Below are 26,123 nucleotides of genomic sequence, written 5' to 3' on the forward strand. Positions count from 1 at the left end.
CTCGTAGGAAACTTAATTATCCTTTACAACATCGAGCTTTCATGAGGTATTCTAGTTTCCACATTTTCGTTCCAACTAATTTTGGTCTTTTAGAGAAATCCTGATTCTGTAAATGACCAGTTGAATCATTTCAGGCCTTTTAGTGAAGCGCTGCTATTGTTCTCTCCGCTGTGTCAAACAACGCAAATGCCGATCCAGGCAGTAATCCTTCAAAAAAAAAAAAAATCTAACACAAGTCAGCTTATTCCCCTCAATCTCGACACAACAAAGGCGCCACATCGGGACGTGGAGACGGCCAGCGCTGAGCCCGATTGGTTCGCGCACCAAATTCTTGCGTACTGATGCAAAAGTTTCCCCCCGGTGATTTCGCTGCCTCAGCGGCTACGCTGGTTTGCCGAGATCAACCACGCTTTTCCATGTGGCAAATCCATTATCAAACCAGGAGCACATGTGGGACGGCGAAGTGCAGTCGAAGACGCGCGCAGCAGATGTAAACTTTTTTTACGATCTGACGACAGATGTTGCTTTTCAGAAGCTCGCCGCAGCATTTGGAACGTCTGAAGCGTCGCGGGTTTAATTTGCTCACCTGGAATCGTAAACGGACGTAATCTTGCATCATTCATTGTCACGCTTCCCTCCAGCTCGCTCTGCAGCGCGCACACCAGTGCAATCACAATACTCGAGGGGAGCCATTACTGGGGACTTATTCCTCCGCTCATTATAATTTAATACAGGCCCAGACAGACGCTCATGTTTAAGCCGTCCACTCGTCTTTTAATGCCTCCTCTTGACTTGCTGATGCGAAGCACTTCTCGGTTTGTTATTTTCAACTTCTCAATTGTCTGTTTTGTTTTTGCTCTTTCCATTACTGTTCATTATTGTTAAAACATTGAGTTATTTTTTAGTGCGTTTCGATTCTGGCTCTCAACATCTGCAGATTAAAAACTCCCACTTTGGGGATCATCAGATTTTTCGTCGACATTTCCTCAGCGCTTCAGTCCAACGCCCGTAAACCTAGTTGGACTTCCGTAGTAACTGTTGTGGGCGGTTGTGGCTCAGCAGACTGAGCCGGTTATCCGCTAATCGGAGGAGCGGCGGTCTAATCTCCTGAAGGCTGCGCCGTTTATCATTGAGCGCCAGAGTAGACCGCGATCAGCGGGCTGAACACGTTATTATAGATGCAACGGTAACGCCGTGTTAACATGATGCATGATGACGTTATAATGCTTGACGTTAAGTAGTTCATGTTAGCGTGCCCAACATTTAACTCAATTTTATCTTATTTCGTAGCTTTATATTCATAAAGAAACGATAGCAAAAGCTAATACCAAATAAACATGCCGACATGTATTAATAATCTGCTAAACTACAACACGGGGCCGCAGGAAGTACGTTACGTTTTTACCCCAATATTCATTAATAATGAAGCAGCATGTTCCGTTTCCGTCTCATTGCGGTCTCGTAGCGTTGCCACGGCTCATCGGGCCTCCACACACACACACACACACACACATACCATGCACACACACACTATGCACACATGCACTCTTACTCATCAGATCGGCGTGCAGATTTCTGCATTCCCAGACCGACAGGAACAGGAGTCACGGCTGTTCACCCAATGCCGTGCCCCCCCCCTCCCCCCAAACATTACCCAGGATTCCCGTCCTCATGCCGCTGAGCCTCGTTTCTTTCGCATTAAGTCACCATGTGGGTTTCTCGCTCTATAAATCAGGCCACATTCTCCGACCACATGAATAACAAGTCATCGGCGGCATATTAATCATCCCCCGTGGTTCTCTCGTTCCTATCCCACAATGCACTCTGCTCCTGCCTGCACGGCTCTTTGTATTTACAGTCTCCGGTATCTCTTCAACTGCATGCATTTCTTTTCCTTGTGGTCATTGAAAGCCCGAGAGGGATCCATCACTCAGACGAGAAATATTTCTCTTTTGTCTCGGGAGAACAAGGCATTCTTTGCCTTTGTGTCTGCAGTGTGTGTCTGTTGTGTCCCTTACGTGCATTGTGCGCCACTCAATGCAGCTTGGTCAAATTAAATTGGTGATTAAATTGCACGTCGTAGTGTCACTACTGACTGATCTCCACTGACAGCGGAAACCTTCCCCTTTCATTCGCTTTAGCAGCGTCTCTGTCCCACAAGTAACTGCTGAGTCGGCCTCGTCTGGGCTTTCTTCTTCTAAATGAGCCTCCGCCGTCAGCTTCGCTGAGTCGGTAGAAAAGCTGACAGCAGCTTGGTGACGCGCGTCCAAGAGGCCTGAAAGTAGTCCCGGGGGTCGGGGGGGGGGGGCGGTTCAGACCTTTTATTTCTGGGTGCCTCATTGTCTTGTTCTGTTCGTAGACCCTGGAGCTTTTTATATTACTAATTTCAGCCTGGCTGCCATGGCAACGCGTGCTTATTCGCAGTCTTTCAATGTGATTAGGAAGGTAGAAATCCGCAGCCCTCACCGAGCTCATTTGATAATGTTCAGAAGGCTTCGCTGCTCCAAACAGTCATTACTCTTGATTTCCTAATGCTCCCTGTCGCTGATGAAATCTGAGGTGATGAATCCAAAAGCAGCTGCATGAAATGAGATGCCGGCACGTTGGCCTACTTCCAACAAAACTTTCAACTATCTGAAAAAACAACATCCGTAACACACCAGTCACCATTAGCTCCCTTAGCTTGTAGCGTGTTGGCCCACACAATCAATTCGCTTGATATCCGATCATTTTTTTGTAGCTTTTAACAAATTGAATTCTTCGACTTCCGTTGTTGTGAAAAGACAAAGCGTAATATTTGAGCACGACGTTACTGCGAGTTTGATGAGCACACACTTAACGTGGGCTTCATTGGATACTCTCGTACATTTGTGATGTTTGTTACATCCCGTCTACTCAGTACACCAGGTCGGCAAATCCTGAGAAGTTGTGAGTCTAGCGGGATCATCATACAACACTCACACAAACACGTACACTGTGTGTGCTCACCTGTTATGTGTGTGTGTGTGTGTGTGTGTGTCCTCTTCCCTCCATCACGTCTTTCCACGGTCGCTCCCCTCAGGTCACAAACTGCTGTTGCCGGGATAACGATGGGGGGGGGGGATGCTGCGCGGTTGCCACGGCGACGCTCCCCAGAGTGTCAGCGGGGTTGATCTTGGCAGCCTCTAATTCATTTTTTAACAGCCAGTGCCGAGCACTGCCCATCCTACATTTAGGATAAGGACCAAATCACAGAAATGGCAGAAATTAGAGAAAAACTGAGCTTTTTTTCTTCAAAGCAGCGGAAGCAACTCGCCGCCTGGTTTGAGGTGTTGTCTGTCTTCACAACCTTTAACATTCCTCTCAGTTCAGACTGAATTAGTTTTTCTCCTCTGACTCCAGATGTGACGATTTGTAAACCCTTTTGCAAACCTCTTCCTGTGTTTGTTGAGACAGTTGCAGAGGTGTTTACTCAGCCCGTCCTGTTCCTGTTAGCGAGATGCAACATGTCGCCACAGTTCCTCCCCTCCGCTTCTGTTTTATTCATCTTCTCAAATATGCCAAAACCATCTCTGTTAGTCGCCTCTTGCTCCTGAGAATTTGTGAAGTCCGACCCTGCGAATCCGCTTCCAGCCTAAAAATGAGGCTCTACAGCTTCTCGCTGCTTTAATGAAAAGATCCATGTGTGTGTGTGTGTGTGTGTCTGGTTTTAATGTGTGGAACTGTATTAAATATAATTTGTGTTTTGTGAGCGTGGGACAGACCACATAGAAGGAAGAAAGACTGAGAAGGAAGAGGCACAAGCTGGTTAATTTGTTTATTCTCAGCCGGGATGAGTTGTAATGATTCAGTCCAGACAGTGAAGACATTTAAAGACTCAAAATGATCTTTCTCTCTGCACGTTGCGGCGATAATACCGTCCAGACTTTCCTCAGTCTGCATGTCACCGCTGCTGAGCTTTAATTCTAACACCAAGTGCAGGCGTACGTTGCCACACTTTAATAAATGAAAAAGAAATGTTGATGCCACCCCTGCTTCTTTGCGTTTGACACGTCGACGCAGAAAAACCTGAACGCGGGCAACAAAACCCGTTATATGAAAGTCACTGTTGGCTCACAAGTGCACACGCAACCACACAACCACCTCCAGTAAAGAGCAGATTAGAGAGGAAAGCTGTTGTGCCGCCTCCAGTTTAAAGCACCACAGTGGTTCTTCTGCACATCAAAGGCAGCGTGGGCAGGCACACACACACACACACACACACTCTGTGTGTAGTATGTTTCCCCAGGTGTTCGTTGGGTTCGACAGGCTTATGATTCAGATCATGCATGCAGAGATGTTGTACAACATGCGTGTGCGCTTTAGGCCCGCCCCCTTTTCAGCATTCAGGTCTCGCATCACATTCAAGTCTCTGTTTGGACAAACGTAACGTTCGACTTCAGGTGCCTCATTTGCTGAATGTAAAAAAAGAAAAAAAGAGAGAATCATGCCGAACACTCTGGTAGAGTCGTGTTGGGACACATTTTGGCTGATTCCGCGAAAAGCTAATTGACGACAAGCTCATCTGCGCGTGATTGGCCGGTTAGTCTCTTGCTTGTTCTTCTAATCTCTCATCCTGCTGCTGGACGTTGTTTCTTCCTCTCACTCCTCCTCCTCCTCCTCCCCCTCCCACTCATTCTCTGCCTCTTCTCTGCTTCCTTTTCCTTCTCCGTCATCTTTGCCTTTGTGCCTTTTTGTCTCGTCCATCTACTTCCTTTTTCTGTTTCCTCTGCTTCTTCCTTCCTTCCCTCCTCGTCCCTCTTTTGCCACCTTCTTCATCCCTGTATTTTCTTTTCTATTTTATTCTCCTCGTCTTCCTTCCACTCTTCCTTCTCACACACACACACAGACACACACACACTAGAGGGCCGTTTCTAGGTCATGGGGCTTTATATGAATAATAAACAGCTGTCTGCTTTAAAGAGAATTATTTATAGAGCATCTTTCTCCGTCTCATTCTTAAACGCTGGCTCTTTTTCTTTGTCATCCAACTTTTTTACACCCTGTCGTCTTTATTATCTGTCGTCTCTTCATTCCCCGACTGATGCTTTCTTCAATAATTCGCACTGAAAGCTTTCCTTCAATGCGCCGTCTCCAGATATTTGCTTCTTGATGCTGCTACAGCTCCAGCTCTCATAAGATATTTCACTGTCTGATCAAGGCGATTGACACGTTTCCCAGCATGCATTTCGCAAGAAAGTGGTAATGTGTCACCAATCCAATTTTACTGTAATTGTTTTCAGAATTTTGAGAATTCATTAAAATCTTGATGAGATTCCCTGTTTCACAGCTATGTATCACTGGCAGTGAAGTCAGAACTCATTGATTTATTTTTGGGGGGCACAGAGTGTAAACATTAACAGTTTGTCATTCACACTCGTTGTGATCGGTTCTTTAGCTGCTAATTTATTCTAATTTATTTATTTTTTGGCTGCATATGGCTGGAAACGATCCGACCCTGAAACAGAAAATGCACAAATGGAGCCGATGCCATTTTGGTGATGAAATGTGCAGTGTGGCATGCAGGGAGAGAGGGGGAGAGAGGAAGAGAGGGGGAGGGGAGGTTTGGAGGCAGAGAGTGACTCGGCAGGAACGGACTGGATGGAGGGAGGCGAGGTCACCAGAAAGTCAGACGGTGGCCAGACTAAAGCTTCAGGCTGAAAAAGCATGAGGTCATCTGGACCGGTAATACACTCCGAGAGGAAGAATCAAGTCCACAGTATCAATTAAACAAATGTGTGTCACAGTGTGAAGAGTATGCGTATCGCTTTTTAACTTTCCCTTTATTTTTAAATGCTCTATTCTACGTCCCCCTACAGCCCACTGCCTTATATTTCATTCCGTAGAGTTAAATTGTCAAACTATTTTCTATGGCACTATGTTGTCTTATCTGTCTTGTTGTCCATTGTCTTGCTGTCTGATGTCATGCACATACCGCCATGTCAGATTCCTCGTACCTCCGACACATTTTGGCAATAAATGTTTCTCATTCCTGATTCCTGAAAAAGGCCCAGCGGTTACAATGTAGAGTTCATACTAGTGCTGCTGCAGCCGTGTTTATGTAAGGAGACCCTGCTCTCCAGTTCGTAATCTCCTGTTCAGCCTTGATAGATGGAAAGGGTCATTTCTCTAACCCCCAATCAGCATTTACCACGTTGGTTTTCGGATTCCATACCTTGCCCTGATTTGATGGCGGGTCAGTCCGCATTAGAGTGGACACCATGAGTACCTTTCATTCATCCGGATTCAATATTTAATAGCTGGAAGCACTGGCTTGCTCGAATCCTCTTTTAAGTCCACCTGACCCAGCAGATGGTCCATCACTCAGGAACATGACGTGTCAACTTACTGGATCAAACCCACAGGATTGGAAGATGACTCCAGTAGTGCAAAACACATTTATTTACTTCCTTTCTGCAATTTGGAGGTATTTCCATTTAACTATTTTACATCCCCCCCCCCCTCCGCCATTTCAAAGGTTGATATAGATGAGACGACAACAAAAACACATACAACTAAAGTAAACCGGGCCTAAATGCAGCTTAAGCTGCCAAAGAAGACTTGAGACAGTTACATACAGTAGATTTTTAGTTTGGTTCCATTAAAGTACTTCTGACCTGCGACAGCAGATGTCACCACACGGTCAAACTGTTTTAATCTGGAGTCTAATCCCTGCCGCCTTCATTTAACCTCAGCCAGGAGGTCAGAGCTTTACACACGTGTGTGTGTGTGGGTGTGTGTGTGTGTGTGTGTGTGTGTGTGTGTGTGTGTGTGTGTGTGGAGGCATGCATATGATATATCACATGTAATCCATTGTGTGTGTGTGCCCGCATATGTGCAGGTCGCCAAAGTGATTGTGTAGTAATGCTGGAAAATAAAGCATCGGTGGAGAGGTCGACAAAGGTCAAACTGTTTGTCTCGTCCTGTTTTTTAATATTTGTGCAGTGAAGTTTTTCGAGCAGACACTATGCAGATGGATCACAGAGCTGTCTGAGGACTTAGACTTGGTAATTAGGGTAAGCGTTAGTTTTAGGTTCTGGCCTAAGGGTGCAACTGGAGGATGCTTTATGTCCTGAATGGTGTTTGTTAGGATGCGTGAACATTTCTAATCCAGGCAGACGAGCATGCTCACACTCATTCATCAAACCAAGTAATCTGCTTTACACACACACACACTTGACCAGATAAGGCAGCTCTACCCTGAAGAAGCTTGTAACACTTGAGTCATGCGAGGACGGGACGCCACATTTCTCAGCCCTCCTCATCAGGGAAGCAGCTGGTTGGTGATGTTAATTCGTTTGTATGCGATTTGTCGCATTATGCACAGCGGCGTTTAGAGACGATTCACTGAACCCGGATCAGCCTGAAAGAGAGTGAAAATCAGGAGGGTCTTCAGTCTTACTGTTATTTCAGTGAGAATCGACCTTGGTAAAGCGGTGCTGAGACGCTAATATCGGCCTACAAACAGGCTCACAATGACCATGTTAAAATGCTGATGTTTAGCAGCTATAATGTTTACCAGGCTGCTGGCGTTCAGACAGGGCTCAGTGTGTACGATCAATATACACATTCCTGTACTCAAGTGCAGGTAGTAAGAGTTTATTAGCTCATGTTAGTTTTGCTTGAAAGATTTTTCCGCCTCTCTGTTTTTGGGGCGTGTTTCGGACCGCAAACACCGGCCACGTGATCCTGTGACGGTCAACAAGGTTAAACGTTGTCTCTTTTCTCTCTCTCTCTCTTTGTCACAGGGCCTTGTACACATATGAGGACGACAGCAATGATTTGAAACTGGCATCATCGGGTGGTAAGTGTGTCTTTTTTTTCTTTTTAATTCACAATGAACGCGGCTGCAGAAGCACGTTGACGTCATCCGTGAAGATGGTTTTGCGTTTGCCGGCCAACTTTGATGAGCTCTGCGGATTCCGATGTCGCTTCGGGGGGGGGGGGGGGTGATCATGTTCTCTGTCTCCTGATTGTTCCTGTGCTGGATTAGTTGTTACCACCGTTAATGGCGCGCTGTATGATCATTACAGTTTACTGAGTCAGTGATGCACACACACGCCTCCTGCCTCCTTCTAATGACATCATTGCACCATTGTAGGTCGGATCTGCAAATACAAACCCTTCTGCTCTTTAAGGACTGTATATTTCTTCTTTTTCACCCACATTTGATTGAGTTTCTCATGCGCGCACGTCTTAATTGGTAAACCTAATGCAGAAGCTCAGACTCACATGATGAGCATTTGCCTTTCTGGCTTCGGTCCGGAGTGTTAATTTATACCCTGGAGCTCACGCAATGGGAGGAAATCTAATAAGGATATTTATTAGACACTTAGATTGTAAAAATGTTAGCAATATATTTCAAAGGACAATAAACTGATAAATGTAACCAATGTAGGGATGTGTAATTTGACATAATTATGCAGAAACCCAATACTAATGGGTAATGAACGATATGTTCCAATATCCTATTCTCCTATTGTCCAATTAACTACTAATCCTCTTATCAGATCACAATAAAACTGATCACATCGCCCCCTGGAAGTGAAGTTATGTGTCTGATCATATTATTGTTAGGCCCAAAACATTGGAATATCCTGGATAATGGAACCACATGGCAGCTTTTTGCAGGTATAATTTCAATTCATCTCACTACAACACACACACACACACACAATAGTCGTAGCGGCTGTTGCTATAGTAACTGAGTTCATCCAAAATGCACCAAAAGTCCTGTAAGGGAGCTGATTGTAAACTGATACATATATAGTTTAGTTTTCTCTGAGAGTAAGAAAGTTTTGAGAGACAAACCAACACACTGTTCGTTTCGGTTTCTCGAGCCTGAGACGCATCTCCAGGAATGTGCTGTTGAAGACGTGTCTCTTTGATGCACTTTCGATGGGAACCACGCCACGAGTCCAATGTGATCATCCGCGAATTATTCCTGAATATAGAAATCTCGATCACATGAGAGCAGTGATCTGGCGCTGCCACAGAGGAGGCTCTGCATCAGTAAGAGCCACTCCTGCCAACGCGCGTCTTCGTTTCCTTCATGCGGCTTTCTCCTGAGAGAGACGTGAATATTTCAGCAGCCGCGGAGAGGAAAACACAGTTTGTTCATCCGCACTGTGAAGCTCGGAGGGATCCATCTGCCCCTCCGGTAGTGCACAGTCACACTCGTGTGAGGTGTTTACAAATGAGATACGGGGGGAAAAGCCGGATCGTAATGTGAGGCCTAAAACTAGCAGCATCTGATCTAAAGGTCACGCGCTCGAAACTCCGACCCAACGCAGCCTCTTGTTCTGTGGCGCAGGAGGCGGCCTGGCAGAGATCACGCTGACCTTTGACGCCGCCCGGGTGATGTACGGCTTCTGCAGCCTGAAGGAGCCCACCGCCACGCTGCCACGATACATCCTCATCAACTGGGTAAGTCGCCGGGCCAGAGGGGGGCGTGCATGACGCTAAGCCAAACACTCCAGGCAGCAAACACACACACACACACACACACACACACACCAACATGTAAAAGCAGAATATATGGAAGTCATTGAGGGTCAGAGCACATTTTTAATGTAACTGTCTGTTTAACCTGAATCCAGGTCCTGTCTGTTCTGCTCCGTGATTGGAGGATGTGAAGTGCCCAACCCCCCTCGGGCACGAGGGGGGGGACACTCTTGTTCTGCTGTCGAGTGTACTTTTAGGATGCTTATCGTGTGGTTGATGTTCTTGACACTGCAATGGAGTTTTTTTTTTTTTTTTTTTTCATTTTAGCATTGAGGTCATGTTGTACAACCCGCAATGAAGCAACTGCATCAACACACAAACAGAATAGTATGTACTTTGCTGAGGTGCAACTCATGACAGAACTGTATTTAATTGCACGCATGTGCTTTGATTTAAGTGGCGACTCGGTGGAAGGTGCTGACAAAGGGAACAACGGCTCCTCCGATTTAATCACTGGCTCCACTTGCAGGCCGTGAACAAAACGACACCTACAACATCACACCACACAATATCCTCCCGTGCGTCAGTTATTTCAAAAGGGATCCTTCCTCTGTTGCTACATCTGGAGTTTATCAAATGTTTTGAATTGACTTTCGTGTTCCTGAGACAGATGTGTTGACTTCTGTGTTCAGACAATGTTCATTTTCAACATATTTGAGGCTTTATCTCCTCGTTGTTGTTGGTGGGGTGTAAAAAAAATAGACATACAGCAACGTTTGTCGATTGTAGTTATTAAACTCTTCCTTCAGCAGAGGTTCTGTTAATTAACGTATTGCTGCTCGAGAATCTGTTTCAGTTTCAACATGATTTGCATAATTTGCAGATGTTGTTTACAAGTATTCAGCTTCCTTTTCTACAACATTGTGATGAGCATGGCGCCGCTAGTGCTGGATTTATTTCCCCGGGGTGGGGGTTGGGGGTGTGAATTACTTCTTGTTTTTTAAGCAATTTTCAATCAGCTCCGTGTGGAACTTCACTTTTGTATGTTTTTTGATGACCTGAACTCATTTGGAACACCAACATACAAACATTTATTGGAGAACGGAGACCGAAATTAGAAAGGCTTTTGTCGCTTTAACCAAAATGAAACCAAAACGAGTTGCTTGTTGTGTAAAAAATACAGCAACACTAACCGTCCCAGAACAAAGAAAAACGAATGGAGACAAAAATGTACCATAAAATACATCCAACATCGCCAAAATGTCTCACGCGGTCTAAAATAAACCTGCAACAGCATTCAAATGATCTCTTTTACTTCCTCACTCAGACACCCGCGATGAACACAGAGTTAGATGAAGTGGATAAATACTGATATTAAATTACCACCAGCCTCTTTGTCTCTGTTAATTGCTGCGGGTTGCGTTTGCATTGTGTTGCTTTGAATGAGCCCTGATTACTGCCAACGACATCCGGCCTGTCGGAGCAGCAGCCGCTGCTTCAATAAGCCGCCGTGACCCCGGCTGAACCAGAGGGCCCGATGAGGCCGAGTGGGGAAACTCGCCGCGCCGCTGATTCCGTTGCTTTAAGGTCACCATCTGACGCCCCCCCCCTCCTCTCTGTCTCCCCCTCAGGTCGGGGAAGACGTGCCGGATGCCAGGAAGTGTGCCTGTGCCAGCCACGTGGCATCAATCGCAGACTTCTTACAGGTCAGACCGACCATGGTACTTGAACATTTTCCTAAACAAAATCTCTTTCAACGTTTGGACAAATGATCACCTTTTTCTTTTTTTTGCTAATGTGGAAGGAATGCAAAAGATTCGGTTCTACGTTAAAAGTCCTGCTGTTGTGTACTTTTAATTAAGTAATGCTGTGAAGTGTGTAGCGTAAAGGTGTGAAGTGCACCGGTGGTCCGAGCCGTGACCCGTGTAGAGGTCACCTGAACGCCACCAGAAGTCTTCGTTCCTGAGCTTTAACATCAACCGACATCTCAGCCGCTTGTTTCACAATCTGCTGTAGTTGTGCGTCGCATCCAGAATGTTTGAGTATTTGTTTTCAATCACCTGTGGGGAAAGAAGCTGCAGCACACGAAACCTGTAGGAGGATCAAGTGTGTGTGTGTGTGTATGTGTGTGTGTGTGTGTGTTACATTCCATGACTAATACCATCTCTTTTTAAGTTAAGCTTTCTGTGCTGAGAGTTCTGAGCTGAATGACAATCCTCTCACCCACGGTGTGTGCGTGTGCGTGTGTGTGTGTCCCTGTGTTCACCTGGCTGAGTGAGTGTGTAGTTTTAGATTTGAAGAGTGCACAAAAAGATTTCATTAAAAATAGAGGTGGCGCTACGTGTGTACGTGTGTGTGTGTGTGTGTGTTCTACTACCCGCCAGTGTGTGTGTGTGTGTGTGTGTGTGTGTGTTTGTGTGTTTGTTTCAGTGTCTGCATTCAAAGTGGCAGCTCTCGCTCACACAAAGCATTGACTTCAGCGACGAGGCTTTTAATGACCCTTTTTGGGATTCTCTTCCCCACACACACACACACACACACACACACACACACACACACACACACACACACACACACACACACAGTCACACACACAGTCACACTAAAGTCTTTATTGACTGCTTAACACATCTATATGATTTATATTACTGTACAATACACTATAAAATACATTTAATCATGATAAATAAATTGGTCTGTTATTGGCATGAATATATTTATTAAGAAAATCGAAAAAAGGATTCCTTAAACATTAAGGAAAAGCATCAAAGGAGAGGTGCAATTTGTGTGAATATGACAAAGTAAACAGAGTAGTCAAAATCTCTCCCTCCCTCTCTCGCTCCCTCGCCCCTCCCCCAGGGGGTGGAGGTCACCGTCAACGCCAGCAGTCTGGACGACATCGACCCGTCAGCCATCGGGCAGCGGCTGACCAACGGGACGGTGGCGGTGGCGAGTCCGGTGCTGAGCCGCCTGAGAACCCGGGAGGAGGAGCACGCCGACGTGGTACGAAGAGAGGCGGAGCCTCCAAGCGCAATTTACAAAAGGTCTTAGTTGACCAATCGGCCGATTTGCTGGACGGAGATTCTTTTGTCCCGGTCAGACTAGAACGACTTTTTTATACTTTCTGTAAACCAACCCGTTTATGTACTTTGACCGCTAAAGTTCCCTGTAGGGCCGCACTAATTCAATAGTGAAATATCGCTATTTATTGCTGCCTCATCAATATCTACATTAAAGATAGATATTATGTCGTTTTGAGTCTATTTAATGACGAACAGTGAACTGGATGAGTCTGAATTTCAAAATAAAATGTGCTCATTTCTTCATGTTTAAATAATATAATATTTCTTGGTGGAAGGTAGCATCACTTTATAGTAATAATAGTAATATTAACTCTCAACACACTCAATAATATTGTAAAACACTGTTTGCCGGACGAAAAGTCAAACCTTTGTCCGTGTCTCTGTCTCTCTCTCCCCCGATGCAGGGGACCGTGTACGAGAAGACCAACGCAGAGGTGGAGATGAAGAAAATCAATAGAGAGGAGTTTTGGGAGCAGGCCAAGGTAGGTGGGAAGGAAAAAATAAATGATGGAGAGGAGGAAAGAAACCCTTCAGTCTGCATCATTTGCATTAATTTGCTTTCCTCGCAGAAACTTGGATGAGAAGATTTATGTCAAAATCTGTGTTTTAATGCTTCGCGTTTGCTCTCCAGCGCGAAGAGGAAGTGAGGAAGGAGGAGGAGAAGAAGAAGGCGGCGGAGGAGCGGCAGCGCTTCGAGGAGGAGCGGATGGAGCTGGAGAGGAAGGAGCAGGAGAGCCGGGAGCAGAGGTACCGCGACCGGGAGCGGCAGATCGAGGAGCACAGGTGAGGAGCCTCGTCAGAGCAGCAGCTAAATCATCACTAAAGCTAAGCTGAAACATCCAGGCTGCAAAACTACATGTCAGAAGTTTTTAGAGATCGATCATGCGCAGGAAACGGGTTTTCCAGTTCTCAGGTGTGCGTACAGTGTTGTCTAACCTGAGTGTTTGTGTGTGTGCGTGCGTGTGTGTGTGTGTGTGTGTGTGCAGGAAGAAGCTGCTGGAGGAGGAAGAGGCCAAAGAGCGGTTGCGGAGTCAGACCACCATGGTACGTTTTTGAGATTACCGCCGTGCTGCAGGTGATTATCGTCGTATCACGAGCTTCTGCTTGAATCCTCCGACTCGTGGAGACTTGCCTCATGCCGGTGAAAGTGTTAAAAGTGTCCACTTGGGTCGGTTATTTTCACCCTGTTAAGTCGTCTCCGTGTCCCCCCCCCCTACCAAAGCGTCACTTTCTAGAAGAGAAGACACAAGGACAAAATCCATCTGTCTGACCGTGGGGTTTGTATCAGGAAGTGATTGTGCGAGTGTGTGCGGTGAGAGTGTGTTCAGTTCATCTGTGTGTGTGTGGGGGTGTGTTTGTTTTCCTCATCCTTCAACCGGCTGCGTCGCAGCACAGCTGGGACATTTCGACTACTCCCTTTGAGCACCTTGATCTCTGTCCTTGAGTGGTTACGCCGCCTTGCTCAAGGGACCTCAGGCATTGAAGACACATAGAACGGGTTGATTCGTGAGAAACTATTTTGCACGAGTCTTTTTGGAGAAGACGTAGTGACGTGGTCGTCATCACGTCAGTAAAAGTATAGAAAATATGTTTCTGCAGCTTCAATTCTTGAAAGGTCTTTAAAAACATTGAATTGCGTTTCCTCAACTAATTAAATAGACAAGAACTATCCCGGACAATCCGATTTACCGTCTTCTGTCTGCAGGCGGCAGAGGCGAGCATCGACGACCTGAACCTGGACAAGAAAGAGACTGAGGTGGACGTGAGTACAAGACATTTGTTCAATTACAATGTAATTCGGAGCTTTTATTTTGTAGTTTCAAATCATTTAAATAGGATTCATTGCGCTTTTTCCAAACACTTATATATACATCACCTTGAACGGATTGAACCAGTGATGAATATTTAGTTACCGCTGCTGCGCTCTACATTTACCCGTGTGCTTCCAGGAGGCGAAGGCCATCATCGCCCAGCGGTCCGGAAACCCTCGAGAGTTCTTCAAGCTGAAGGAGAGAGCCATGACCATCAGCGTCGACACCTCGCCCGTCTCCGTCCACAGGACCGGTAAACACTTTGACCCTCAGCGCCGCCGCCGCCGCCTGCGCGGGTCCACAATAAAAACAACGTACGCCGTGTTCTGAAAAGATAAGAGAGAAGGCGCATTTAAATTCACTCCTTAAGGGGCTACTTTCTAATACTTCAACGTGTTGCAGAAGAAAAGCCAAACTTAACTACAAATGGACTCGACGTTGAGTGTGTTAAACCGTCCTGGTCGGCGTGCGGGATGGTGGCATCTGGTTCACAACGCGTCATTTATCACCGTCCACACGTTCCAGCTGCTTTTTTTCCCCAGAGATGCACGTTTTTTTGCAGGAAAAAAAAGCTCTGGAGCTGCAACACAGAGACAACCATCTCTCCGGTTGGGGGGCTGTTAGTTTTTGCATAACAGTCTTTTTAATTTGCATTGCTGTATGTTGTGTTCCGCCATGAGCCTGCTTCAAACGCTCCGGGCTGAGGACGGAATATCCACTAGGGGGGGAAACACGTCCCGCCCACTTTACTTTGACATCCCCTCATGTACTTTTACAGTTTTTTTTCAAAATAAAATCCTTCCGGCGCGTTTTCAGAAAAGCGAGGAGTCGCTCTAATACTTATACTCGCTCGTTTCAGCTTTAATTACCTCAACAACAACAACAACAGTTATTCGCTTCGCTCGTTATTCAACGTAAATCTGCTGATTCAAAGGAACTCTAATGGAAGTGTGGCACCGGAGGATGAACCCGTCCGTCAGCATTTCCTTTCTTCTTTAACGGCTGCAGAAACTTTGTTTAAAGTCACACTAACTACTTTTCTTTCTCTCTTCTCCTTTCTGTTTTTTTTTTTTCACTGCTGGGTTTTCTCTCTTTCCTCTCTTCTCCATCCATTTATTCCCCCACCGTCACCACACTGCTCATTTCTTTCCTCTTTCTTCTTCACGGGACTGAACTTCTTGTGTCTGGACTCTGACCTCTGCTGTCTTCCTTCCACTGTCCCTCCCTCCCTTGCTTTTTTTTTTTTTTGCCCGTGCCGTCCCACTGTCCCGTCCGTCTTCCCCACACCTCCCTGCCCCGTCGCGTGGCTTCCTGTCCCTGTTTTTCGCCCCGTGTGTTTTGTGCGTCGTCTCCGTGTCGTCTCGACCGCCAGGCCGCTTGGACAGCCCGTTCTTGAAGCAGCAGCACAGTCCCAGCGGCCCCAGTCCGACTCACCCGCCCCGGGGCCCGTCGCCCCTCCGCACCCCGCCACACGCACGGACGCAGCCCGCCGCTGCAGCCGGTAGGTACAGCACAGAACCGATAAACAGCAGCTGAAGAAGAGCCCCCCCCCTCGAGACCCCGATCCCCTCCAGAGACATAGAGGCTGGAGTGAAGAACTGCATGTGAAGGAAACAATGTGAGCGCTTGAGAGAATAAATTCTCTCAATCAGCTCATTTTTTGGTTCCACGTGCACGTTCCAGATCTCAGTTTTAGCTCCTCGTCTCCCTAGTCCACCCCACTTAGCACCCACACACCTTCACCCCCCCCTTTAGACCCCTTTAAACCCGCACACATCTGAGCACCAGCACCTTGAAACCAGCTCTCACCACCTGCCGCTGACTTTAACCCCCCCCATTTAACCCCCCCCAGCCCGGCCCTCCGCTCCTCCGTTCACCTGCAAATTACTGCTTTACGTTGCAGTTCAAGCCACCATTGAATTCAAGTTAAAGTTGTAAAAGGGAACTAATGTTTCTGCTTACAAGCATTCCTCTAAATGAAGTGTAGGATCCTCCTCGAACTTTATGGCTGGAACCCATAAAGCTGTTTGTCGGTTTGTGTTCTAGATGTTGAGTGTCGTCTTCATCCCTCCGATGTCGTCCAGTCAGCTGCTGATGTTGAATTTAATTTCTGTAAAATGTCTTTTCACTTTCTGGTATTCTAAATCAGCTCAAAGGTCATTTTAGGAGAAAGACGAAACTACGGAATCTCACTGTTTTTTTTTTTTTTTTTTTTTTATCACCTCCCTTCTCTTCTGACCCTCGATCTCACGCCTCTTCTGATCCGGGATCTGCTCCCCCCCCATCCACCCCCCCCTCTGTGCGCACACACTCAAATACACACTCCTCCTGCGGCTTTCGATCCCGACCAAACTGTGAGTGTTTGCGTGTGAACGCGACGCCGTCGAGCCGTCCGTCAGTCGCCACCGTCGCTTGTGGGCCTTTGACTGGTTCTTTGCCCTTTGACCTCCGTGAAGTTGATGTAGCCGTCATTGTGTTTAAGGAACATTAAAGGTGATGTTACGTTTTAGCCCATTAACTACACGCGCCGAACGCAACCTTTTCCTATGTTTTGCCTTCAGAAGGCTCAGACTTCCAGAACTTAAGTTTACAAAACATGACGTTGAAAGGCCGATAATCAAGAATTCTATTTTGGCTCTTTGTTGCATTTAAGTTTCATCCCTTTAGAATTCCCCAAATGCATCAAGATTTGGACATAAAAAAGGGGTAAATCAACACTTTTGCAGCAATAATGTAGCTACTGGGCAAAAACATGCAGACCTCCTTTGCTTTCTGCTGTGTGTGTCATTGCATGTCTTATGGGTTATGGGTGCCCCCCATATGACCCCCAGGTGGGCAGCTTCTTTTAACATTTACCACTTCCAGCAATTAGTCAGAGCCTCCAGAGGCCTTTTAACCACGAGGAGTAGTGAGCCGCCGAGCTGGATGTGCGTCACACACCTCAAAAGTGACACCGTTGTTTTCTCATCCGTGGCTCATTGCGCTCGCGTCCTTGTTGGAAATCTCGTTCTGTTTTTTTTTTTTTTTTTTTGAACAGGACGTTTGACTCCCAACAAGCATGAAATCATCCAAAACATCTGAGAGAAAGTGACGTTTTTCATCGTGGAGTCGAGTGTCGCCGTGTCTGTGTTTGTCCTAACGAGTCGCGTGTCCCCGGATGTGTCGTCAGCGTTGTGACCGTGACCCACGACGCGTCCATCCGCCTTCAGCGGCCTGACGCTGAATGCTCAGAGAGGCTGTTTGATCTGGTGGTGCTCGTGTCTCGTGTCTTGGTTACAACTAACCTGGAACGCACCGATTTGTGTCCTCTTGCGTCCTCGGTTTGTGCCGTTGGCGTCAAATTGGCAAGTGTCACGCGGCGATGCAACGCGTGTGCGGCCGTCACGGTTCTCTTACACTGCAATTCAGCCTCAACCGTTTGGCACGAGACCAACGCACGAGACGAGAACGAGTCTCACGCGTTGAGATTCAAAGGTCGTGGCAATCCGTCGGATGATTGTTTGAGAGAGAGAAGGCTTACAATGTGAAGGGAATCCAGGTGTTGGTCCGGCTTGGTCACGTCGCCAACTGGAGTCACAAAGAGTCCGATTGTGTGTGTGTGTGTGTGTCATTGGGAGGTCAGGTGACCTGATCTTGCCTCACTGGATTCATGATGTATCAACAAATAAACCCCCCTCACACCCTAAAGGCAGAATGAGAAGGATGTTTAGTTGGCGTCACGTATACTCAACCCCGGGGCCTTTAGCCTCACTGCAGATTTCTCTGCGCCGTTTGCATCACGTCCTCTCGGAATGCAAGCTTGGAATTCGGCACCCGGGCGGCGCAGCGTTTTTATCGAGGCTGCAGCCCCAAAAAAAAATCAAAAAAAAATCAGAAATGACAGTCAGACGGCACTCACTTGTCCCAAGTGATGATTAAGAGTGATTACTTTGTATGGAGCTTTACATTTAAGAAATCCTACTCGGTCTGCCTTTCAGTAGACTTTACTAAAATCATATTCATGTTCATAAATCCAAATCCTGGCATGTTTGGACAGTATGAACAGCCAAAGCCGAGTGGTGCCAAAGATGATCACTGCATTTGCTTCCTGAGTGTGATTATTTTTTGCTGAAGGAAGATTTTGGCGGATCACTTTTTTCTCGCCGCGCCTTTTTTCGACGTTGTGCCATTCTGTCCCTCCAGGGGACGATGATGGCGATGACGACGGTGAAGCAAGCACAGAGCGCAACATGGCCGCCGTGTCGCCCGTTCCGAAATTAGTCACCCCGTCCATCAAAGAGGACCTGTGCCTGGAGGAGGAGGAGGAGGAGGAGGACCGCAGAGACGAGTGGGGTGAGAGTCCACGCTGAAATCAAGTCGCCGACGCGTCCCGCGCGTGTTCTAGTTACAGAAATGCGATCGTCTCCACCAGATTCGGCGCCCAAAGCGGAACCGCAGAAGCCGCCGGTGCCGGAGTCGGCCCCCACCAAGCCGGTGCAGAGCGTGGCCCCGCAGGCCCGCGACTCCTCCGGCTTCTCCGTGTTGGAGTCCGGCCAGGACAGCCTGGTCGACCTGTGGGACACGAGCGCTGACCCTCCCCCCGACCGCTCCCGGTCCTCCCAGTCCTCCAATCTGGTGGACCTGATGGGGGACGTCGGCGTTCCACCCGGCGCCGCCAAACCTCAGCCCCTCCTCAGCTTCGACGACATGGTGGACGGCACCTTCTGCGCGGCCACCGCCGCCGCCGCCGAAGACGACCCCGCCAGCCTCGTGGACGTGATGGACTCTGACCAGATGACCCTGAGCTACCAGCATGCACTGCAGCACGCATCCGGGGACAAGAAGGAGCTGGAGGACGGACAGCGGCTGATGACCAATGGGGAGACGCTGCTGAAAGAAGGGACCCAGGTCGGAATGTTGGTCGGGGATCTATTTGAAAAAGACGCTTTCTGTCTTTTTCCGTCGTTAATAGTTTTCTTTCTCCGGTTCTTAAAGGCGAGTGAGGGCTACTTCAGCCAATCCCAGGAGGAAGAATTCGGCCAATCAGAGGAGTCCTCAGCTAAACCTGCGCCTGTCTTTTATAACAAGCCACCTGGTGAGATACTTAAATATTACAGTTTTGAGCGTATTCACCAGTTGCCCTCATGACTTCTGAGGAATGTGCTTTACTGCCGACGTCGTATTCTCATATCCGCTGCTCTTCATTTCGATTGAAATGAATAAAAGACGTATTTGTGTTTTCAGAGATTGACATTACATGCTGGGACACGGACCCCGTGGTCGATGACGACGACGACTGACTAACCAGCCAATCAGACGCCACCGCCGCCGGACCAGGAGGAAGGAGGAAGTAGGAAGTGCGCTTCATGAAGAAACTGAATTTTTTTTTTTTGTCTCCCTTTTTTTCTAAAAAACAAAAACAAGCAAAAAAAATGTAACAATAATAACGAATCTTGCATCAAAAGTACTTCTGTGTTGTCTTTTAGAGGAAAACAAAACAGTAGCCAAAAGAGAAAAAAAGAAAGGGTTTAAGTTATCGTTAAAGATGGTTTGAAGGGTCACGGTTATGGGCTTTTTCCTGTGTTTGTTATTTTATTTATTTCTTTTTTCTTTGCTATGCACATGTAATAGTTTTTATTTTGTGTAAATGATTAATTACACATTACCGTAGCGCACTGCTGCATATTAGCGACGTTGAAGCTCAGTGTGTGACAGGCAGCCGACACGCGTAGTCTGTAGTGCTTTAATAACACCCCATTAAACTAACGCAGTGGGTCATTACAGCTGTTACTTATATCTTCACTTCATTCTTCTCTCACCTGTTTCTCACCTCCCTCCTCCTCCATGCTGCCTTCCTCATACAAATATCCAGAAATTGTCACCTGTGCAAGTCAGTTAATCTTGTGTTTAGCCCTCACTTTATTGGAAAAGGGTGAAACATTTTATTTATTGTGGTGTGTGAACAGCCGATGGGACCCTGAAGAAATCTATTCAGCCGAACGGCGGCTCCGCTTCCTCCTTTTTTTTTCGCCTCCTTTTGTATGATTTAAAGACTGAATTCAAGATTAAATGGCTTGTAAATCTGGTTGCTTTTTTCAGTGCACTTATATTTCTGTTTCTTCCTCCTTGTAGATCAAACCCTCCGCTCCGCTTCTATAGAACGAATCATTTTCATCCCACTTATATATTTACACAGCAAAAGAAAGAAAGCTCTCCGTCCAATCTAGATGAATATACTGTAGATATTTTTCCTGTACTTTTGTAGGAGAGTTTGGCTTTAATATAACGAACATGAAGCCACGTTTAGCGCGTTAATCTTGTATGAAACTTTCTTCCAAGGCTTAAAATAAGACATTTTCACCAGGCCCTTCGTAAGGTGGCCATTTTTGGACTATAATGAGCACAGCTCCTGTTCACACTCTGGGGGGGGTTTGGGAGACGGGAAACCCGGCGTTTTCCTTATTCTTCAAAAAAAATGTGTTTGTGTCATTTTCTGGCGTTATTGTTCCGCTGGGATGAAAACAGCTGGAAGCAAACTTGGGGCCAGAGGGGATTTACAAATAAAACTGAACCTGTCAAACTTCTGTTCCTCTCGGGATCCATTCACACTTACAGCAAGAGCTCGTGAGTAATCTATGACCATATAAAAGTGTCTGGGAATCATAACTCGGCATCTTCTGCTTCCAATTTAATCAAAACACCTGAACGGCCTCTTCAAGGCTGCGGTGAATTTAGAAGGAACGGCACCTTCGAAGAGTCACTCCGTGCCGGGACAGAATAACGATATCCGTATTTCTGCAGAGTTTTATTGGGTAAATGTACGAGGGGGAATCGGATGAGCAGGAGCTGAAGTGCAAGAAGAGAAGCCTGTAAAACAATAAATTGCTCGGCCGACCTCTCTGCATTGTAATCGTGCTTCAAAGATGATGATGATTTTTCCTCTCTGACCACCCGGCTGCTTTTGTTCTGTGCCATCCAAAAAAAGTACAGTATTGATTTTATTTTTATTGATGCAATATTTAGTTTAATATTTAGCCTGAAGACTAGAACGCGTGGATTTCAATACCTGTCAAAATGTCTGCCAGAACTTTAAATATTGGCAGCAATATTCTTAGTTTCATTTTTTTTTTTTTGCTGTAAATTCCTGTAGAAAATTAAAACTCCTAGGCAATAATTGTGTGTGTGAGTGTGTGTGTGTGAGATCCTCTGAATACTGTGTGTGTGTGTGTGTGTGTGTGTGTGTGTGTGTGTGTGTGTGTGTGTGTGTGTGTGTGTGTGTGTGTGTGTGTGTGTGTGTGTGTGTGTGTGTGTGTGTTGGCCAGTAAGAATTTATTTTGTTTTTTTTGCAGATTTAAAAAAAACATTTGAATTAGTAAAAAAAGGGACAGGAATAAACAACATTGAAATATCTGAGAAATACAGTTATCACTATAATATAAAAAAAGAAATGGCTAGTTTTGTGTATTGAAACAAATGAATTAACTGCTCAATGAATCATTTGCTCCCCTGATTCAAAGACTTGTAGATGGAATCCAATAATGGAGACAGAAATAGTGCTAGAATAAAAAGAAGCGTTTAAAAATCGTGGCCTGTAATTCAGAGATTGCTGGTTGTTTCAGTTGCATTTGTTTACTAATTAGAGAAGACGGGTCTGTGATTAGATATTGTTGTTTCTCTGCAGCTCCGTCGCTGTGTCAAAAACAAAAATCCACTTTCTGAGACATTGAAAAACATTTTTTGGGGGATAATTGTTTTTTGTTCTTTCTCACCTCAATGTGTCACGTGTTGTTTTTGCCAAAAATGGGCTTTAGGGAGGAGCGAGCGGCCATCCGAGTCATGTCGCCTGGCTTTTACCGGTGTGGCCACATGGGGGCTTTTTAAAGCAATCACACCAACAGGCCTTATTTCATTCTATTCAGCTTGCTCAGACAAATCTGTGGATATTGCTTTGGACCCCAGCGTTATCCAATTACCTGCCTGTATAGCATGGAGCTCCTCAGTTATATGACTATAGATCAATACTAATGGTGTTTTACTACTATTTCAATGTTTTTGGTAGATTTGTGTTATTTGTAACATAGCTACATGGAAATAAATAATGTTTTGATGTAAACAAACTGTTAAGTCAATTTTTATAGATGGACGAAACACTGAGGACGACTGAATTATGGCTTGTGTGCGTCCATCCGAAGGAGGAAGTCAGAGGACGTTGCTATGGAGACAAAAAGGAGGTCAAGGTCAATGGATGGCACTCCAAAAAGACTCAAGTTAAACACACAAAATTGGTTTATTTTCATCATGACCAACTTCTCCATCATTAACCACACAGTGGTTTTGGTCAGGTAATCATTTTTAACCGCAACGTTTCACCAAATTCAGGGTTTTCTGACCAAACCTTATCCGCAAGATGTCGATGAGGCCTTCGGATGAGAAAACACTCGAGTGTGAAGGGCGAATACGAATGACGCGTTCCGTCGTTTCATTTGGAAGGACCAAGACTTGAAAACACCACGGCTTCAAGAGGAAATCTGGCTGCGCTGTCGGAAAACAAATCCAAAACAGGTTCTCATCAAAGAGAGTAAAGATTGTAAAGCGATCTGAGGCAAATCTTTGATTTTGGGCTACACAAAATACAATGAATCAAATCAAACGGTATCGTTACTCAAAGAATGAGCTAATGAGCTGAGTGAAGTCCCACACGTTCACTGCGGTCTAGAAGTCCAACCACAGCGGACTTGTGCACTGCAGCAGTTACTAATATTACATTCGAAACGTTGAGAAGTTAAATTATCTAAATTGCTGTTGTAGTTCAGGAATCCACCGCTTGGTGGCAGCATTGTATTTCTATTCCACTGCTGGACCACCTCGGAGCTGTCTGAAAGGATGCTGCTCTGTTTCCTCTTCACCTCTGCTGTTTCACTCCATCTTAAGAAACAAATACCAGCTTTGTCCTAATCTGTCATCTGTGAGGCACTTTTCCTTCTGCTGATGTCTGGAATAGATTTCCCCGGGTGTAACCATCCCCCAAATAAACCCTCGGACGGTTTTTCCTCTTACGTGAAGGTTGAAATCCAATCAGAAAGAGGGATAATTAGCCATTTAAGTGGGACATTTCTGCAGCACCGTCGTCTCGTGACATGATTAACCGAACCGAAGGTTCAGTCGGATTCACGGCTGCAGCCCTTCAATAAGACGAGCCGCTCACCTTCTCAACCCGCGTCCCAAAAGGTAACAAATTATTCAAGGTGGCGATTGCGTGCATCTTACAGAGCCACATGTGGCCATCGCCATGACAACATGAATGTTTTTCCTCGTTTAGGACGCTCCTTTTTATGGCGTAAGACGTTTATAACGTGACGTATGTTTGGTGTTTGCATGCCAAATGACCCAGTTGTCTTGTTTGTTGTGTTGCACTGACAAAAAAAACAAAAAAAAACATGTGTATTGTGGTGTCAGCAAAATGCTGCAGTGCTCACAAAGACCTGAAAGACTTAATCAAATTATAGGAAACTAAAATCATCTCCGGACTTGTGAGACAGTGAAACCGGCCGATATGCGTTTGTTTCCAGGTCAGAAGCTCTGAACTGGTCTGAACTGGTCTGACTGGAGGAACCAGTTGGCCTTCAACGCAGCGTCACTTCCAGCCTCCAGCCTCATGCTTTTCCACTGCTGACTTGATTTCAATATTTCTCCTCGCGTTTTCAGCTCTTTAGAAAAAGACAGAAGCAATGAGGGTAACAATCAGTTCAGCATTTCCACTTTTCAAAAGTTACTTTGCCTTTTTTTTTAATTCAACGAGCTAAATCCATCTCAGCCTTTTGTGCATGTTTCATTTTTACCTGCGATGTGGTGGTCTAGAGGGAACGCGGGCGTCCAATCAATCGGTGCGGCCACTCGGTGAGCCGCCTCATCAGTGGGAAGGAGCTGTGATTACACCCGATGCTTCCGAGATGCACAGAAACAAAACGTGTACATGTTTGACTGGAGGAAAGATCCAGGAACAAAAGCCTTGCATGAAAGACGGCTGCGTCTTCAACGGGGACTTAAAAAGCTTCTTGACTGCTATCAGTTTGTCTCTGATAGTGTGCAACACGGGAGAAATATTACAGCTGCAACAACTAGAAAAGCTCTTTCCTCTCTGAAAACGAGAACTGCTTCTCCCCAATCACCCACTTACAGCAGAACTGCATCTCCCCATCGGCCATTAAAAGATGGACAACTTGTTCCTCATCGCCACGGCCCTTTTTCCTTTCATCTACTTAGAGGCTCTTTTCTTAAATAAGAACAGGGTCTCTGCTACGGGACGTGCTATACGTCTCCGCTTCAAAAACCCGTCTTTATGTTCTCTTCTCTGTCTTTTCGTCTGAAGTTTTTTTTTTTTTTTGGTTTAAATTCATTTGGTTTTTCAGAACATCATTTAGGGCTTTGGAATAAAAGAGAAGCCGCTTCGTGGACTTCGCTGCCAAATGTGAAACTTTCAGAGACAAAAAACTACTAATATTAATAATCTAAAAGGAGCCAGTTTGACTACCAATTGGAAATAATAGCTTTCACTCATTTCTTTTCTGCCTGTTAAATCTTATTTGCCTTTTCCTGTGATTTTCTTGCCTACGTTTATAGGTTATGCATTTAAATTTTGCATTGTCTCTTCCATCGCCCCTCCGGTTCTCCAACATAATAGTCTAACTTGCTGTTAACTGCTTCAATTGCCTTTTGTTGCATTGCATGCTGGGATTTCTAAAGACTCAACTTTAAAAAACAGATGTGTGCTGACTGGGGTCAGCCGATGTGCTGCGCTGACATTCAACCAATTAAGGTTTTAATTCAACAAAAGGAGGAAACTACCTGGTTAGAGGAAGAAATATTAGTTTTTTTTTGTGACAATAACCAGAACCAATTCTAAAATACACCAGAATTTAATCTAGCAGACGAGTTTCAGTTCCCCAGTATGTTCCCCTGCTAGAAGAGACACACACACACACACACACACACAGACGTCAGCTCACTCCCTGCTGTGAAGCTGTGAAGTAACCGTGTCAGAGAGACACTCAGGAATCAGAGAGAGAGGGGCGGGCTGATGTTCTCGCTTTACTACGTGTAAACCTGGCTGAGCCGGTTGCCAGGCAACACGTCCTCTCAAGCGCTCCGTCCCGGGGCGCGGCGTTTGAGGGCTGCAGTGGGAGAAAACCTCGGATGTGTGTTTATTTTTCTCTTCTGTTAAAATGTCTCCCGGCGGGTTTCAAACTACTGGATTAGTTGCCGTGGAAACTTCACGAGTCTTTGTCATCGATGTTGTGACCTTTATGAATAAATACACGTCCCTCTGTCGGCTGTGTGGACAAGACTTCACACCTCATAATCTCTCCCTCCCACAGGCCTGAGGAGACATGTCGAATGAAACACTAAACACTGATTATGGCTTTCATCTCATTTTCAGGAGACTGAAAGTGATTTATTGCTGCAGCACTTCTGTCGGCACAAACCCATCTGACCAAATGACAGCTTCTATATGTGTATATCTATAATGATTGAGTTACAGATGACGTGGCCCACACTGTTGATCACAACAAATGCATTATTGTTATTAATTAACCTGTGTGCACCCTGCACAACGCTGTGACTATTGATTATTTTATTTCGTTATGATTTTGGAAAGAATTCACAGTCAAATCAAAAGACATTTTTTAACCGCATTACAATGGGATCATGTCAGAAAAACAAGCCCGATGACTCCCAGGATCCGGGCACGTCATCCCTGGGTACAAAAACATCTCAAGACACACAGAGA

General features: G+C 45.8%; 1 protein-coding gene across 15 annotated transcripts in view; it reads left to right on the forward strand.

The window, feature by feature from the left end:
• The window catches only part of dbn1 (drebrin 1), a 49,456-nt gene extending 29,036 nt beyond the window's left edge, over positions 1–20,420 (forward strand). For 2 of the 15 annotated variants that reach the window (XM_040181262.2, XM_078106876.1), the window contains 14 exons: positions 7,767–7,822; positions 9,332–9,444; positions 11,094–11,183; positions 12,322–12,465; positions 12,950–13,027; positions 13,177–13,328; positions 13,532–13,589; positions 14,251–14,307; positions 14,495–14,609; positions 15,729–15,857; positions 18,539–18,688; positions 18,768–19,243; positions 19,331–19,430; positions 19,580–20,420. In XM_040181262.2, coding sequence (XP_040037196.2) covers positions 7,767–7,822; positions 9,332–9,444; positions 11,094–11,183; positions 12,322–12,465; positions 12,950–13,027; positions 13,177–13,328; positions 13,532–13,589; positions 14,251–14,307; positions 14,495–14,609; positions 15,729–15,857; positions 18,539–18,688; positions 18,768–19,243; positions 19,331–19,430; positions 19,580–19,635 — 1,774 coding nt within the window. In that variant the 3' untranslated portion in view covers positions 19,636–20,420. The remainder of the gene's footprint in view (positions 1–7,766; positions 7,823–9,331; positions 9,445–11,093; positions 11,184–12,321; positions 12,466–12,949; positions 13,028–13,176; positions 13,329–13,531; positions 13,590–14,250; positions 14,308–14,494; positions 14,610–15,728; positions 15,858–18,538; positions 18,689–18,767; positions 19,244–19,330; positions 19,431–19,579) is intronic. The other 13 variants (XM_078106879.1, XM_040181260.2, XM_078106878.1 and 10 more) reach the window with 7 other exon arrangements.
• Positions 20,421–26,123: the final 5,703 nt, after the last annotated feature.

This window comes from Gasterosteus aculeatus, chromosome 7 (assembly GCF_964276395.1).
Source record: "Gasterosteus aculeatus chromosome 7, fGasAcu3.hap1.1, whole genome shotgun sequence".
Lineage (NCBI taxonomy): Eukaryota > Metazoa > Chordata > Actinopteri > Perciformes > Gasterosteidae > Gasterosteus > Gasterosteus aculeatus.